This window comes from Dermacentor variabilis, chromosome 9, assembly GCF_050947875.1.
Source record: "Dermacentor variabilis isolate Ectoservices chromosome 9, ASM5094787v1, whole genome shotgun sequence".
In the NCBI taxonomy this organism is placed as follows: Eukaryota; Metazoa; Arthropoda; class Arachnida; order Ixodida; family Ixodidae; genus Dermacentor; species Dermacentor variabilis.
The window spans coordinates 154,678,767-154,696,874 of NC_134576.1; the positions used below are offsets into that span (position 1 = coordinate 154,678,767).

Sequence of the window (18,108 nt, forward strand, 5' to 3'; positions counted from 1 at the left end):
CTCACTTTGCTGGCTGACGAACTTGAAGGATCCGTCCAGTCGACTAGTGCGTTGGAGCCTAAGGCTTCAAGAATTCGATATGACAGTGGCGCACAAGCACTGACGAAAGCACTCCAATGCCGACTGCTTTTCAAGGTCACCTATTGAGCAGGAAGTCACAGAAGGTGACGAAGGCATGGCTTTTATAGGTGTTCTAGACACTGCCACTATTGCTCATCAGCAGCGTGAAGACAGCGAACTGATTCCGCATATTGATTTTTTAGAAAGCCGGGTTACAAATGCGCCCAAAACATTTGCAAGAAGCTTGCCATCATTCTGCTTTCATAACGATGTTCTTTGCAAGAACTCTGCAAGCGGAAGCAGCCGCCTACTTGTCGTCCCAATGTCTCTCCGTCATGAGGTCTTGCAAACCTGCCACGATGAACCGACATCTGGCCACCTCGGTTACGCGCGAACACTGGCCCAAGTCAAAGAGAAATATTACTGGCCAAGGATTGCCACCTTTGTGAAACATTACGTGCGCATGTGCCTCGATTGTCAATGACGCAAACCACCACACACGAAACCTGGTGGGCTACTTCAACCAGTCCAAGTGCCCACAACCCCATTTGCCCAGATCAGGATGGACCTTCTCGGACCATTCCCAACTTCCAATACTGGCAATAAGTGGGTAATAGTTGCCACCGATTACCTGACACGCTATGCAGAAACCGAGGCCCTTCCAAGTGGCACCGCAGTTGAAGCAGCGTGACTCTTTATTGAAAACGTGGTTCTGCGGTGTGCCAACGGTGAGAATAACGGACAGAGGGACTGCCTTTACGGTTACAATCCTAAAGACAGTGCTTAGCCTCAGCGGCACAGCTCACTCAAAGACCACAGCCAATCATCCGCTAACGAACGGCCTAACAGAACGCTTGAACAAGACTATCGCCAACATGCTGAGTATGTACGTAGACGTGGAACACGAAAATTAGGATGACATTCTACCATACATCATGTTCGCTTACAACACTGCTCAACAGGAAACAACTCGAAAGACCCTATGTAGCCTGCTTCATGGCCATCAAGTGAGGCCGATGCTCGATGTGATGTTGCCACATGACTGCGGTCATACAGGCACGGACGCTGAAGCTTTCGCTCAACTGGCTGAAGAAGCGAGACAACTCGCCTGCATCAGGATCACCCAACAACAGGACTACAACAACAACACTCGATGCTACAATCTACGGCACAGATACATCACATAGCCAGGCGACAAAGTCTGGGTTTGGAGTCCCATCCGTCAGCAAGGGCTTTCAGAAAAGCTCCTCAGGCAGTACTTTAGTCTGTACAAGGTTGTACGGCGCTTCAGCGACCTGAACTACCAGGTTATCCATGACAGTCCTGCCTTCTCTAGGGCGAGGCAGCGTCCACCAGCAGTCGTGCACATTGTGCGCTTGACGCCCTATTTGGAATAACGTGCCCACAGCTCGTCTGACACATCTATCTGCCGCTAGATGAGCATCGGGATGATGCTCTCTCTGGAGGGAGGCAAATGCCACATCCAATATGCGGCACATAGAGAAAGATGAAGAGCTCGTGCATTGCAGAAAAGAAGACGAGGTTTCTATGCAACCGTTTTTCAGTTTGCCTGCAATTAAAGTGTCCTGCCCTGTTTTACCGGTTCCTGCTGCTTGTGAATCATGATAATATTGTCACGCGCTAAGGCAAGAATAAGCAGCAGTATCAGCAGCCAGACACGAAAATGTCAGACACAAGGAGGACAGTTCACCAGCTGGCGCAAGATCCTTGACTTCGTCGTCTTCAATCACCGTTTTTGCTGGGCACGCAACGCTGGCTCAAAACACCAGGTGGCATTATTCCCCCTCCCAACGGAGCATCGACTCGATGCTCAAACACAAAACGTACATGGAAACTAGACAAATTAGGTAAAACAAAAATAAGTGAGGGGGGTGGGGAATGCGCTAGCACACATATGGAAATACGCGCGGAAAAATGTGTTCTGTGGTCGGGAACAAAAAAAAAAACGCTTCAAAGTTCTTTGGAGGAAGACACAACGACAGCAAAAAAAAAAATAAGAAGGTTGTTTCATTAGTACACCTCATGTAAGATACGGCTTGAGGCGGACCACATGTACAGTCTCTGCGCGTGGTAAACAGCGCTTGGGCGATAGCAGGTCTCCATCTGGAATCACTTCATAATTCACGTCGCTTACACGCCTTAGTACTGTGTATGATCCGAAGTACTTGCTGAGGAGTTTCTCGCTGAGGCCTCGGCGTCTAATGGGTGTCCAAACCCAAACTTGGTCACCAGGCTCATAGGTCACTTGTCGATGGTGGAGATTGTACCTTATTGCATCGGTACACTGCTGCTGTCTTATGTGCACGAGGGCCAGTTGACGCGCTTCCTCGGCGCGCTGAATGTACTCCTCGACGTCAGGAGCTAACTGGTCGAGCTGGTCGGTATCTTCATATGGAATCATGGCGTCTAGCATAGTTTGGACATCTCGACCATAAACGAGGCGGAATGGCGGGAAGCGTGTAGTTTCCTGCGTGGCAGTGTTGTACGCAAACATTACGTACGGTAGGATTTCGTCCCACGTTTTGTGCTGCACATCCACGTACATAGCGATCATGTCTGCCAGTGTTTTGTTTAGTCTTTCTGTCAAGCCGTTAGTCTGAGGGTGGTATGCAGTGGCCTTTCGATGACTCGTGTAACTCAGCTTGAAGATGTCGTCGAGAAGCTTTGCCGTAAATGCCGTCCCTCGTTCAGTGATGATGAATGACGGTGCGCCATGCCGAAGCACAATGTGATGCATAAAAAACTGGGCAACTTCAGATGCTGTCCCGCGTGGTAGTGTCTTTTTCTTATTGTTCTGTATGCGCTAAGAGGGTGTTGTATTTTTCACTCGTGAACTGCAACACATCCTCAATGCTGTGGACAGATTCCGCCAAGGGCAGCAACTTGTCAAGTTTGCCACTGATTTCCTGCATCCACAGGCTTACATCTCGTGAGTCAGATTCTGGCTCGGTTGTTCGGTTGCTTCTACATCAGCTTTTGTACGTTGGCAAGCTGTGCAGCGCCACGCTTTGCAATAGAAGAAGACTTTGCTTTCAATATGGCCTCTGAGATGCCCACACATTTTCTTGTGTGATATTTACCATCGCACTCGCTACAGTCAACGACAGCCTCTTTAGAAATCTGCTCATCACATCCTAGGCACTTCATAACTGAACATAAGTACACCTTGGCAGCAGCAGCAGCACCAGGAAGTGTGAAATAAATCTTTTTTTTTTCAGTGGAAGGAAATAAGCACTAACCTGCAATGATACAGGGCAGATTCTTAAGAACAGTGTCTTTTGGTGCCACTGCTGCTGCCAGTGTGTCAGTCGCCTCCTTCCATGCTTCTTTTATATGGTTGATCCATTGATCGCAGCGCCCGCTCAATCCAACGATGATGTGTGTGCTGTGACGTGTCTTCAGGCAGCCTTGTTGCATCGATGATATCACCCCCGGCCTGGCAGGATCACGTCGGCTTCTTTGCTTCCTGCAGATTCTTGAGAATGGTGTCTTTCGGTGCTAATGCCGCTGCCAGTGGCATTGCCAAGGATAGTCTCTTTAGGCTTGTTTAATGCTGCACAGATGAAACAAGGTCAGTGATGCATTTGTAGAAAAACAGCCGCGTTGAAAGCCAACCATAGTGTCAGCGTAAAAGTGACATGAGGCTAGGGCTCAGCTAGGCCACTTACCAGTTTACATCTTTGCAACCGCCTTGCCGCCCCACAGTCGCAATTTATGATACCACTAACTTCAAGATCACAATTCAAAGTGCCTTACAGCTTGATTTTCTATTCTTGGCCCTGTACTGCAAATATTGTATATTTTCTCTACTCCTTTCTGTTGTGCCTACTAGGCCTTGAAAGTATTCTAATTAATAAATAAATACATAAAGATTGATATGTCCAATGTGGTCACGCCCAATTCGGTGGCTCAGTGAGCTTGTTTGTTTGCACTACGCACAAGCCATCTTTATGCAATAAAATACTGGCTTTTGCGCATGGTTAAGCTCTGTGTATTGATAGGCCCATCTACGCCTCTACAGCCAACAGTGCTGCTATTTTACAACTTGTCATATTAGAGTGCAGCTCTTAGGTGCCCGTTCCTGCGTTGAGCATAGATGTCCTTGGCGTTGCCGAGTGAACGAGCACTGCGAAGAACGAAAGAGCGAACGCAGAGTGCAGTGGGGGGTGAAAGAGCAAACAAGGAGTGCAGCGGGGGATGAAAGACGGCGATAGCAAAGAGAGTGTGGGGAGGAAAGTAGAGGAGGAACATGCAGTGGAACCATGAGGCAGAAAGCTGAGGAGCAGGGTATGGCAAAAGCGTAAGAAAAGTGTAGTGCTGTGCAAGACAGGTTCTGTGGCAACAACCGCTACAAGATGGCTAAGGCATGTGGTGAGCATGTCCACCGATACAGTACCATATATGGAAACAAAGCGCTGCACAAGCGGTATGTCTGTGGCAGCTGCTGTAAATTGCACCGACGTGTCGCCAAGCACTGCCTCTTGCGATTTCCCAATTAGCGAGGCAGTCGCACCACACTTTGCTCTGTTTGCAACATGCCGCATGAGACAGATTGTTTTGGCCTGCCAATATATAGCGAAATGAAAACATGGATAGCACTGCGCTCAAATTTCGCATTGAGCGTATCGTAATCATCAGTGATATTTTTTATTGCGATAACAATTATGTGGAGACTCCAAGCACATTTCTTCCGTCGGCGAGGGCATCGCTGTGAGGTTCCATATTAAGTCCAAGGGCAATAACACCACTTGCTCGCACCAAGTGGCACCGTAAAAACCAGAATATAGGTCGAATTTTTTTCATAATACCATTGCGAAAAGTCGACCCTCGTCTTATATACCGGACATTGGCAGAAAAGCTACAGAAGTCTTGCAACAATGGCCGGATGAAGTAAACAGCCGCCATCGCCATCAGCAGCAGCGCCGAGTGGTGACATCGTGGCACCACTATTTTGCGCTTCCATCGTCACAAAGTTATATTGGTTAAAGGCTGCTTTTTCACATTTTGTTTCAAAATGAGCGGGAGCCGACGGCAATGCACCGTCGCCTTCAAGAAAAAGGTGATTGAGTACGCGGAAGCACATGGCAACCTGGCGGAACAGCGCGAATTTGAAGTATCCGAAAAGAGCTGTCGGTACTGGCAGAGGCAGAAGCAACATATTACAACTTGCAGTAACCGAAAGAAAACGTCATTTCATGGGCGGTCCGCAGCGGACCGCAGAACTGGAAGACAAGGTTGCGGAGTTCGTCCAGGAGCTGCGTGCAAGATCGCTGCCTGCGACTGCCGAATGCATCCGTGTGAGAGCGGTAGAGATCGCGCGCGCCTCTGGACTGGGCAGCGAGAAGCACTCGTCATCCGACTCTAGTTCGGACGACTCTGATCAAAGGTGTTGCTCTGATTCGGAGTAGCGCTTGCACACTTTGTGCCCTTCTGTGTACTATACACCCGGCCAATTTTTAACAGTATCGGGCGACCATTGACCTGCGTGTTTGTCAGCACATTATCATCACGGCACGGAGCGGTGAAATAGCAAAAGTAAGTGCATGTGTACACATGCACGTATCTCGTATGTTTCGCCGCTCAGCGCCGTTAATAAGGTGCTGACAAGCACGCGGGTCAATGGTCACGCGATACTGTTAAAAACTTGGCCAGGTGCACATCTGAGCAGCATTTAAATAAATACTGTCACCGTTGTGCAACCGGCTGAGTCGCATTTGTTTCAAAGTAAGGGTGTCTTTCAGTACTTTTGCCATTGAAAAAGATTTTTTTCATTTTTAGAATTCGTTAGTTGGGGGATCGACCTATATTCTGGTCCAACCTATAGTCCGGTTTTTACAGTATATACTGTGGAGATTTGTGTTGTTCTTCAGACTCAACGCATCGCAGCTTTTTGAAGGCTGATTCTTTAATGTTGAACATTTGTTCGTGTACCAACTACAGAAAAATTTCACCAAAAGCTCTTGCATTTGCTGGCCTTTTATTATGCTGGTGTTGTCCTAAAGTTGGAATGCAATCATTGTGCAGAGGCCACTGTCTGCTGACCAGATTCAGTTGCTGACAAAAACGTACAAGATGGAAGAAGTTGGCAATGCAGAAATCAAGTTCAGGTAATTGCTGGTTAAAAGAACTATTTACAGAACTTGTTCGGTACCCTTCATATAGTTTTTGAAATCCTTGATATTCTTATACCAGTTCAACACTAGTTCAAGCACTACCGAAGTGGTGACCAGCTAGCAGTCAGCCTGTTTTTTTTTTTCCGCCATCGTCATCACTGCAGCCATGCTTAAGTGGCCTTCATTTGATGTTTTTCTGTGTCAGTATGACATCTGCGTTAAGTAGCATGCTGCAGCATTAACTAACATGCTGCAGTTTACCATGATAGAAAAGTAGATGTGTTCAGCAGCTATTTTCTTATTGCCTATGACAATCTGCATGCTAATTGTGTATTTTACTCGCTGTGTGGTCGCTTAGTGGCTATTTTATTTATTTAATTATTGCAAATACCTACAGCGCCCAAGTTGGGCATTATCGTAGGGGGTTAATTACAAACATAAAGGTCAACTTCGCGAACAACGGCATCATGTCATCTGTGGTATTAAAAATACAATCATCGTAATTAGTAAAGAAAGACAGCACATTCAATATTAACAACATTCGATTATAAAATTTGTTACACAATGCATAAAACGGCACACTGGAAATATTGTCTAAAACAGATTCACGTCAAGTTCCGGGAGCAAATTCCTCTCTGCAATTGTTCGCGGAAAGAATGAAAACTTAAATACATTAATACGACTTTGGTAGGCCCTTATTTTCTTGGAATTGACGCGTCTTTTAGAGTCATAATGAGGTGGTTTTAAATATATTGCTACGGAACAGCCGCCACAGTGAGGCTGCACTGAGGAGGAAGAAGACGACGTGGGCCCCGCTTGATATAGCGTCGCCATTTTGGCCTTCCGTTAGCTTCCCTGTAAATAAATTGTATATAGTATTGGGCTCCAGCTACACATAACATTAATTTGGTGGAGGTGGACGTCCCCCGTACCCGTCATGGAGCTTCGCAGCGGTCACAACGGCAACAGTGCAACTTCGGCTCCGGCCGGCGGCACTTCATCTACGCAACCGTCTCCGCCTGCAGCCCCGACCTACTTCGCCGTCTCCCCCCCTTGTGATCCTGGTGTTTTCAACGGAGTCGGCAGTCCTGATGTTGACGACTGGCTCCGGTTATACGAACGTGTTCTTATCGATTCCTGTGTTACCGCTGTTAATGTTCTGTAAAAGCTTTAACCTGATTGTTTTTCTGCGTGTGGACAGCAACTTCCATCCTAGATTTTCCCTGATTTGCGAACCTCTAATTTTGTAGTCGTAGATGCCCGTGACGAATCTTGCAGCCCTTTTCTGAACACGCTCTAACTTATCTTCAAGAACTTTTGTGAAGGGGTCCCATGCTGCGCAAGCGTATTCTAACACTGGCCTAATATTTGTAAGATACAAAGCTTCCTTCAATGGTTTTGGCGCGTACTTGAAGTTCCTCTGGAAAAGGTGCAAAAGGCGGCACGCATTAGCACTTGTTGTGTCAATGTGGGATGTCCAGTCTAATCCCGCAGTTAAAGTGAGGCCCAGGTATTTGACTTCGTCAACGCATTGCAGTAAAACATTATTTAGAGAGCATGAACTGGGCACCTTTTTCTTTTTGTTCGTAAATTTAACATGATGACACTTTGCTACGTTTAAATCCATTTTCCATTTAGCACACCAGGAACAAATTTTTTCGAGATCAAACTGCAACACACTCGTATGTTTTGCACATGACACAGGATGGTACACAACGCAATGATCTGCATACAATCTGATATTTGAAACACAGCCTTCACTTAAATCATTGATAAATATGAGGAACAGCCCAAGGACCGACCCTTGAGGCACACCTGATAAAACATTAACCGTTCTCGATGTCGCACCGTTCAGAACCACTTTTTGCTGCCGTTTATACAGGTAATCTTTAATCCAACCGTAATGTGAATCGGGAAGGCCAAGAAATGATAGTTTCTGCAAAAGTAAGTCATGCGGGACTACATCAAACGCTTTTCGAAAATCAATAAAAATAGCATCTATCTCTGTACTATTGTTAAAGCCGAGTGCAACATCATGTATGAATTCAGTAAGTTGAGTGTTACAGGATAATCCCATGTGAAATCCATGCTGGGTTGGGATGAAAAAATTATGGTCAGGATGATGCTTAATAAGCCCAGAATGAATAACATGTTCTAGTGTTTCACAACAAACAGATGTCAAAGACACCAATCTGTAATTGCTTGCCAAATCATGACGGCCACTTTTAAATATAGGAGTTAAGTTGGCTATTTTCCAGTCACTAGGTAATTTTTGAGAATTTATTGACTTGGTAAATAATTCAACCAAGATAGGAGCAATACTGTGAGAACAGCGCCTCAAGACATGATTTGATATACCATCCGGACTATGATGAGAATGAGGATTAATGTGGCACAACAGAGCCTTAGTTCCAGCCTCATTTAAAACGATGTCATGCATTTGAGGTAATTGTTCGTGTAATTCAGGTATCGGAGTATGACGACATGCTGTGAAGACGGAGTGAAAATATTCGTTAAAGCAATCAGCTTTTTTTGTGTCATCAGTTAACATATCGCTTTCATGCCGGAGAGCCAGAACGCCAACATTGTCTTTTCTGTTACTTTTGACATATCGCCATAGCTTCTTAGGATTAGATCATATTTTATCAGCTAGCAACGACAAGTATGTTCGTTTTGCTGCCTTTAATTCTTGTTTCAAGTTTTTAGTTAGAGTTCTAAGCTTGTCATATAAGTTCTGACTTGGTGCTATCTTGAATGCCTTGTATACTCCGGCCTTCTTTCTTATTGACAGACGCAGTTCTTTGTTAATCCAAGGTTTATCCATTCTACGTCTAGGTGATATCACTCTCGAGGGAATGTATTTAGTGACCAAAGACAGGATTTTGTCTCTGAACAGAGCCCATAATCTTTCTATGTTGTGCTGACTACTGTATTCCAGCAATACTGGCAGGAATAAGTGTAACTCTTCGTCTATGGCATTATAATTCCTGTGTTCATACATAAAAATCTTTCTCGGGCAATTCTTGCTAACCTGTAACTTCTTGCACACTAATGTCGCATTTATGACCTCATGATCACTTATTCCTGGTGCTGCCGTAACTGCTTCAACGAAATCATCATTGTTGCTAGACAACAAGTCCAACGTACTGTCCTTAGCTGAACCGTAACACGTTGGGAAATTTACAAACTGAGCAAGTTCATTGTTATATGTTGAGAATAAAGGGAAAATCTGAAAATTGTTATATGTTAGTTCAATGAAGGCCAAGTGAAGTGCCGAGGCGCTTGTCGCTACAGGATAGCGGTCACTCCATACAACTTCAGGCATGTTAAAATTGCCCCCAAGTAGAATAGTTTCCGATGATAAGACCGACAGTGATCGTGCAAGGCTGTGAAATGGTTCTATGCTTGTTGAAGATGGGGGCCTGTAAAATGATCCCACTACAAGGCTGTTACCACCAGAAAACAATATTCTGCACCAAATACATTCTGAAGAAACATCACAGTATAATGGTACACTTCTGATTCTGTCATGTACAAGAATGAACACACCTCTGGTGATTACGGTCTTTTCGATAAGCTATATATTCGGATGGAAACACTTCACAATCGGATATGCCAGGGTTGAGCCATGATTCTGGTCCGATGACAATATCTGGTTGTGAAATGCGCAGAAGGCTAGAGAATACGTCTGCTCAATATGGTGTTGGGCTTCTGAGCAGGAGGTGGGCATGATGCTTCCGCCGAAAAATTTCAGGTCAGCAGCCTCCCCTTCTCCCCCTGTTTTCTCAGGGAAAATTTCTTTCCCGCCAAAAACAGACCGCTGCATGAAAAACGACCATACCTACATGTTGGCGTCAAATGCGTCTGGTTCTAGAAAAAATTGCAGCAGAATTCACTTCCCAGTGATTGTTGACGGTAATGCATTGTTACCATTGAATCATTATATAGCAACACAATGTATTACCACTGTCGTAACAAGTTATGTATGAGGCTTGTACAGAAGAGGGACTCCTCTTTCAAGCTTCCCTAAGGACATTCGGTGGCATCTAGCACCGCCACCGCCGTGAATGCTGCACGTGGGTTTCGAAATGCATGGCGCACTGATGCATGTGAATACTGAGAAACCTGTCATGCAGCAACTGGGCTTCTCTCTCGCGTTTCTTTCTGGACACACTGCGCCATCTGTTGGCACTGCCTAGAAGGTCACACGTGGCCTCGAGACGAGAAATGTGTTGCGCCGGTGCCTGCAAACACTGAGAATTTGTTCCCCTGCTTGCCCCATATTCACTGTTGCCTACTCAGCACACCAAGTTGGCGAGAGGTTCATTGAAAGGCGGCACATATCCAGTGCATTCATGGTGCGGCTCGATAAAGCCTTGCGTGAAAGGTGTTCTTTGATATGTGGCACATACTCGGTGCATTTGTGGTACAGCCTGCTAATACACCGGTTGCTGTCCTTGTTAAACCCTTGTGATGTGGGTTCGATGCCGCTCAGCTATGGCTGTAAGATTTGGAGGACGATCTCGCCGCTGCCACCATTTGTAAGGGTTGAAGGTCATAGAGAGGAACTTGGGAGGAACTAGGCGTACAGGGTTTATTTACAGTATTTACATTTTAAACAAGAGATACATTCGACACTCTAGTGTGGCTCCCAAATGGAGCACGCAAGACGAAGCATACAACATACGAGCAAGAAGCTCCAAACACATTGCTTCTCGAGCGCAAGCACACAGCTCATGAGCACGCTGACGAGCACGAGCACACTGAAGAGAATGAGCACACTCTAGCAGCCGACAACAGCTGGTTATAAACACTCCATTGGTCCCTAGTTCCCTAGGTGAGAGAACCGTTCGACCAGTCATGGAAGTTGACCCGCCGGTTGACCATTATCTTGAGTCTTGAAAGGCGCCTCAGTTCGCCGAGCTGACCCCCACAGCGCAGCTGCCGGTTGCCCATTGTCTTGTGTCTCTAAATTCTAGAGCTGCCTTTCTCCTGTAGTCGCCACGAGTGTCAGCAGACTGTGACGAATCCTGGGGCCCCCGTACCGCAAAGCCCCCTTTTGTTAGGGAAAGCTCTTCTTGCTGCAGAGAGACCATGATGACCCGGCAAATCAACCAACAATACGTTGGGTGCCAAACGTGGCCCGCCCTGCTGTCGTCATCGATTCTCTGAATGAGGCGCATGGTGAATTAGCGCTGTTGTCCTCCTCTAGGTCTACCTCGACCTCTTCACACAACCACAACAGGTCAGCTCCTGTCAAACACAATAGGACCATGGTCGGTACTTTAAGCTTTGGCTCTGCTGTCACACAATACTTGCTGTGATACCCACGCAAATCAGAATATGTACAAGTAAAAGATCCCAGCGAATCAAATCTACACACACAGAGAAATTGTAGAAATCTTACAGCCAAAACCAAACGCTTACCCACTGAAGCAGCACCATATCACCACTCCTTCTCCGCCGTACCCAGTCAGTTGCAAAAGGTGGTCAATCCCAAGTCGCCTCCAACTTGATCAGGATACCGGTCGGTCACCATGTGCCAAAGTCCGTGAGCTGCGGTTGCTGTCCACGAGTCGTAGGCCGATGTACGAGCCGTAGGCCGATCCCGCCGCTGCCACCACATGTAAGTAAGATCTTGATGAGGGCTAGTTGGTTCATACTTAGAACTGAGGTGAAACAGCGCGAAAAAGACGAGGACACTTGTCAGCGCTTTTCTGTGGTATTTGTTTCCTTGTGTCCTCGTCTTTTTCGCGCTGTTTCACCTCAAATGTAAGATTTGGAGAACGATCCCACCATTGCCACCAGTTAGGATTGGGGGCTCAATCCCATCGCTCGTAATCAGTTTTTAAGATTGGAGTCTGGCATGAATTAGAAGGTAGCTGGCCCATGCCGTTGTCCAACTTATCCACGCTGAAGACGTTGTTGAAGGGAAGGACTGCTTCTCATCAAGAACGAGGAATATGGGTTTATTTACAGTATCTACATCAGGACGTTGCAGTTCATCAGTCTAGCATGACTGCGAGAGAAAGTGCACTGAGCGGCCACACAACAGCGGTTTATAAACACTCACTCCTCCCTCGATCCCACGGTGAGGGAGACGTTCGACCAGTCATCGTAAACAAGTCGCCTCTCTGCGCGAGGGATTACACACTCACACACACTTTGCGCGAGGTTCACGGTCCTCAACCGACGTCAGACAGGCTTCGTAGAACTTGGGGCTTACTTCAGGAAAGGCGCCTTTTATTTCCCGAGCTGAGCCCCGCAACGCAGCCGGTTGCCCATTGTCTTGCGTCTTGAACGGCGCGTGGGAAGGGGCCTCGAACTACATTCCCTCGGGGACTCCCCCGCTCGCGGCAGACCAGGTAGGCGGTGTCGTGTTCCGGCACAAAGCCTGCTTCGTCGAACTCATCTTGGCTCCAGCGACGGAGAGTCGAGGATGCGCGCATTTTCTCCATACACAGTCGACTTAGTGACGCCGTGGCTAGAGGTTTGCGGTGGCGTTCCAGGAAAGTTGACGCCGCTGTCGCAACTGGCTGGCAAAACTTGCACCTCAGCTGGGCCGTTCTTAACATGGCTGACTTGGTGGTGTGCCATGCTGCTGAAATTTGTCGTGCAATGAGTAGCAGCAGTGAAACATCACAATGTCCTGCTTCCATGTGACCACCTTCTATGTCATAATCATGTCACGAAACACACACCTGCCTGGAAATCAAACCAAGACTAGTTTGTAGAAAAGCTCCTATAGTAAGTTATTTAGGGCACTCTGAGACTTCAAAGTATATTTCTTTTAGAGTTTCAAAGTCTAGAGCCTTCATTTAATGCAAGAAATAAAAAGTCAAGAATGTTGTATCGGTATGTTTTTAAGTCAACCCACTGAATTTTTCTGTCAATTCCACGAGTCCCCTCAACATTGAAATAATGGAAGTCAGCCGTAGCTTATGATACTTCTTACTTTGGTTAATTGTTTTCTGTGGCAGCTGCATGAATTCAATAGTGTATAATGCAGGGAAAGAAATACAGTGGAGGTGTACCACCATATGGTTTGCCTCCATTAGGGAACGTTGCAGAAGTCTATAACTGTTCTCCACATGTAAGGGCACATTTAAACACATAGATATGCAGTCTTTTTTATCCGTCATGCATTCGCTAACTCATGGCGTGTTGCCCTGCAGGTGGCTGCGCCTAGGGTTGCGGGCCAAGTGGGACCCAGTTGTGCCACATGTCTGCCAATTTCTGCAAACATACGGACGAATGAAGTTTGTCTGTCCACTCTTCAGGTACTTGCATCTACTGTGCAGTCCACTTATAATGATATTACGTATAACGATATATTGGTTATAACGATGAATGGACTTCAGAGTATCAATTTATGTATTAGGGCTATGAGAAAAAGCCCATATATAACGATATGTTAATCACCGCATATCGGATATAACAATTGAAATTCTGCCTTTTGGGCGGTATTTTCCATGCAAAATGATAGTGAAATTTGCTTTACAAAGTTCCCCTTAACTGAGACAGGGTTAAATGTTTGCCAACGCAAGTTCAAATCTGCCTCCATTACTGCGCAGAGTGTCCCGCCAGGGCGCCTATTCAGAGCATCTCAAGTTGGTGCAGCATGCCACAAAATGGCGCCAGCTGCTTTGCATCCACGTTGCCAGCAAGTGTCCAGAGAGAAAAAAAAAATTATGCAGGTCCCACGTACTGTGGGATCTGTAAGCGAAGCTTCGCCTGCTGTTTGCGTTCATTGACGTTATTTGGCGGTGATATATTGACGGCACATGACAGTCGTGAGGGGATGTGAAATGTTACCTTGCCTGCTCCGCTTGTGTTTGGTGTTCTTGCTCCGCTCGATGCTTTATGCCAGCATTCGTCCCGTCGGCACTAAATGCACATTTGGGCGTCATTCTCGGTTGTAGCGTCGTAGCCCACAAAACTGCCACCTCTCTCTCTCTCTGTATTCCCTCACTAACATTCTCCCCACCTCCTCTCTCTACTGTCATTGCGGTTGAGCACAGAGACAATCGCGGCAGCTCCTGCACAGCATTTGTGATGGGTCACGCCTACCCAATGGCACAAAACTGCTCGGCACATGGTCAGCTGCCGAGCGCGGCCCACATTTGGGAATTTACACTGGCCTCACGTTGGCCGAGGTTATGTCCAGCGACATTGGGCTGACCTCAATGGCCAACCTGGCCAACTGTTAGCCACAGTAAGACCATGCTTGGCCCGGTGGTAATTACCAAAATTTGGTCGACTGCTCGTTTATATATGTATTGGTTTTTTATACTAGGTGTTCTTTAGCTGCACCAAAATTTTAAAAATTGCCTGTGGCAGATAGCACAATTCTAACCATTGAGCTAAATTACAGGAACATGATCGTTTGAACGCGCCATCGTTCCCGTGACCGTACACACGAATTACCAGGCGTTGGTGTCCAGCATGGGGCGAGAATATTCGCTCGTTATCCGGTTGCGGTGAGTCGGACTCCAGCAATTTGTCACGCACCCATCAACGTGCTTTGTGGATAACAACTCAGCTAGCATGCATTGATTGATGAAAGGTGCATTAAATTCCCTTGTAATTATTTGCACTACTGTGTTGTCATTCCTTTGTCCCAAGAGCACGGGTGAGAACCCCACAAGATGCGACACGGCGTGAATCTTCACAAGAGCTTCCCTGGTCGTCTTTCCTTTTTGCCAGACTTCTGTCATGTACTAACATGATAGCATTAAGGGCCCTGTGTCACAGAAAATTCGGTGTCGACACCGCAGGCATCGCTTGGCGAATAATCATTCTGAATAACCACACAGGCCTCCACATGGTGTATACCTTGTCTTACATTCTTTACAAAGTTATTCCTCGTAATTTTGAGAATGACTGGTCATAAACAAATGTCATGAACCAAAACACTGACAGCACATGCCTTTTATCTTTTTGTGACATGGCCACATCTCAACCACATCCCGACGTGGCCGGCCTTAGTGGCGCGCATCTCAACTACATCCTGACATGGCCGCCGTTAGCGTCATGCCGGACCAGCAGCAGCAGCAGTCGGAAAGTCGAAGGAAGAGGCAAAGAAACCTTCGTTTAAAAAAAAAAAAAGCAAGAAGTGAATCGTGCCTGCGCTCTCTTTCTACAACCTCCCTCTCTTCCTCAGAGAGCGCCGAAATTTGCCGCGGAAGCAGCGGTCGGTGCGCTGACAAAGTGCAAAGCTATGTCGCTTGGGACGAAGCTGCCAATATTGCAAGACTCGCACAGTTGATGATATCGACGATTCTGAAAACTGCAAGCGCTACGATCATGAAGGCTAGAACCAGTGACTGTGCCGATGAATGGAAACGCTGGGCTTTGTCCGCTAGGGGAAACCCCCATGTGTGAAAACACAGTGGCAGCCACTGACATTGCCAAACTTTGGGAGCACTTCGCTCCTGGTGATAAAATAGGTGGTGCTCCGATGGAGAAGTTTCTGAGTGCAGGTAGCGCTGCATCGTTCTGCAAAGAATTTCTGACGGGACGATCATTGTCGCGACAGACGGCGGCGTTGTGCGATGGAGGTGATGAGGTTGACAGTTGCCCGTCTTTGCAACCGACCCCAGTGTTCAAGCAAAGTGCACTGTCGTCGATAGAGTCGCTCACTGATTTCATGCATGCTAAATTATAGCCGCCACTGTTCGCGCAGTCGGTGGACGCGATGCGCACCACAGTTCTTGGACCTGAAACTTTCGCAAAAGCAAGTGCAGATTTCTGACTATTTCAGCATGCCTAACGCTTGACACTCTGTTTAGAGGTATAAATAAACATCTTGCTTTTTGCAGCCTTTCTACAACGTCAATTCTTTATCGTAAGTGCCAAATTTGGTTTCAGAGCTACAAAGGTATGTTCGGCAGCGTTTCATATGATTTTTTTTAAGGCAGTCCAGATATAGCAATGATCGGTTATAACGATCAGATTTTTTGTTCTTCTTGATATCATAAGTGGGCTGCACTGTATTTCCTGGTTGTATACTGATAAAAAGAATGTTTGTGCACAAGTCGAGAGGTGCCTCTTACAAAAATTTAGCCACTAATATTTTGACGACTAATACCAGAGGCCTAACAATGGTGCCACGCTTTGTATCCTTGACCTCAGAACAAAAGTAATGGGCATGCACAAAAATATGTTGTAATCTGAGAACATTCGCCAAAGGTGTAGTATGTTCCTCAATTCAAGGACACAATTACATTGCTTTGTACACCTTTGCGTTCAGATGCTGCACTTATTTTGACTTGGTTTTGGTGTTTTACAGAGACCTGCATTCTTGGGAGGAGAAGCGGCAGCTGACCAAAAAGCTTTTCACTGAGCTGAAACCACAAATGATGCATGTTGTCACGCTCAGGCTAAGCAAGGACCTTGGCTTGTCATGATGAAGCTGTCCATAATTTGTTCTGTGGAGGTCTGCCTTCTACTCCGTGTTTGGATTATAAAATGCAAGTCCCAGCAAACGTGAAGAAAGGGTTAACCGAGGGGCCCGATTTTCATTAATCATAACTTAAGCCAACAAACAGTGACACTAAGGACAATGCAGGGGAAATTACTTACTAATTGAATTGAAGAAATTATAAATTTATGGAAATGGAAGTGGATGAAAAAACAACTTGCCGCTGGTGGGAAACGTTCCCACATCTTCGCATTACGCGTGCGATGCTCTACCAATTGAGCTGCCACGGCACCATTTTCCCATTCCCATCCACTTTCTTGTGTATTAGTAAGTGCAAGTAATTTCCCCCGTGTTGTTCTTGGTGTCATTGTTTGTTGGCTTTTTATTATATAATTAATAAAAATCGGGCCCCTCGGGCCCCCTTTCTTCTCGTTTATTATATAACAAGGGTCTCGAATCCAGCAGCATTGATGCCTTCAGGTAGCATGTGTTGGTTTGTTGACCAGTTGTGTTCACTCAAAAAGATCACATAATTGTGACGGCTGCAGCAGAAAGGATGTTCTACATCTGCCTCCAAGTTTTGGGAGTGGTGGCGCTGGCCAACACTTCCAGGGTTAGTTCTAGTAGTAAAACATAAATATCCAAGAAAGTGGATGGACAAACGCTGTCTCAGTAGCTCAATTTGTAGAGCATCGCATGTGTAATGCGAAGACATGGGATCTTCCCCACAATACAACACAATACTAAAACGCCGCAGATTGAACAGGCGACAATACCCACCTCCACACAAGACCCTCTCACGTGAAGACACCGTAACATGGCGACAATTACAAACCAATACATACCCCCATTTAAGCAGACTACATGCAATGCACCCTACACTATACTCGTACAAATGTCCCCTTTGTAACCACTATGCCTCCCTCTATCACACCACATGGACGTGCCCCAACGAGAAGGCAGCCCCGCAAATACCCAACCCCACATCCAAGCAGTGGGACACCCGTGCCGACTAGTTCGGACCCTCGTAACCAGCAGCAACTGGTGCAGTGGGCCCGGGAAACAGCAAGAGCCGCAGGAGCCCTGGACTAAGGGCGCCTCCCGCACAAGCAGAAAGACACCTGCTTGTTCTTTCTTTGTTTTTAATAAATGTTTTTCCTTCTCCTCCTTCCCCACATGTGGCAAGTTGTTTTTTCATCCACTTTCATTTCCATTTATTCATTTTTTCTTTAATTCAGTAAGTAAGTACAAGTAATTTCCCCTCTGCTGTCTTTGGTGTCATTGTTGGCTTCTTATGACGAGTCCCAGCGAAGTTACATGTGTGTACCCAAATACTACCCGCACTGAACAATTGCAGCGCCAGACTTTCCTATTATATGAGTCATTCTAAGTTGTGGCTTGGCATTATGAGCGTGGCAGGTGTCATCAGAAGATGTAGTGCGATTGATATGCACCAGTACAGTGGCCCAGGTAATGGGAGCACACTGTGTT

At 46.4% G+C, this 18,108-nt stretch overlaps 1 protein-coding gene across 3 annotated transcripts in view; it reads left to right on the forward strand.

Annotated features, from left to right (window-relative positions):
• The window catches only part of LOC142557861 (leukotriene A-4 hydrolase), a 138,287-nt gene extending 120,499 nt beyond the window's left edge, over window positions 1–17,788 (forward strand). Inside the window, exons 15-17 of one of the 3 annotated variants that reach the window (XM_075670078.1) lie at window positions 6,106–6,188; window positions 13,370–13,474; window positions 16,486–17,788. In XM_075670078.1, coding sequence (XP_075526193.1) covers window positions 6,106–6,188; window positions 13,370–13,474; window positions 16,486–16,603 — 306 coding nt within the window. In that variant the 3' untranslated portion in view covers window positions 16,604–17,788. Of the gene's footprint in view, window positions 1–6,105; window positions 6,189–13,369; window positions 13,475–14,568; window positions 16,465–16,485 lie in introns of those variants that run through there. The other 2 variants (XM_075670079.1, XM_075670080.1) reach the window with 2 other exon arrangements.
• The last annotated feature ends 320 nt before the right edge of the window (window positions 17,789–18,108 follow it).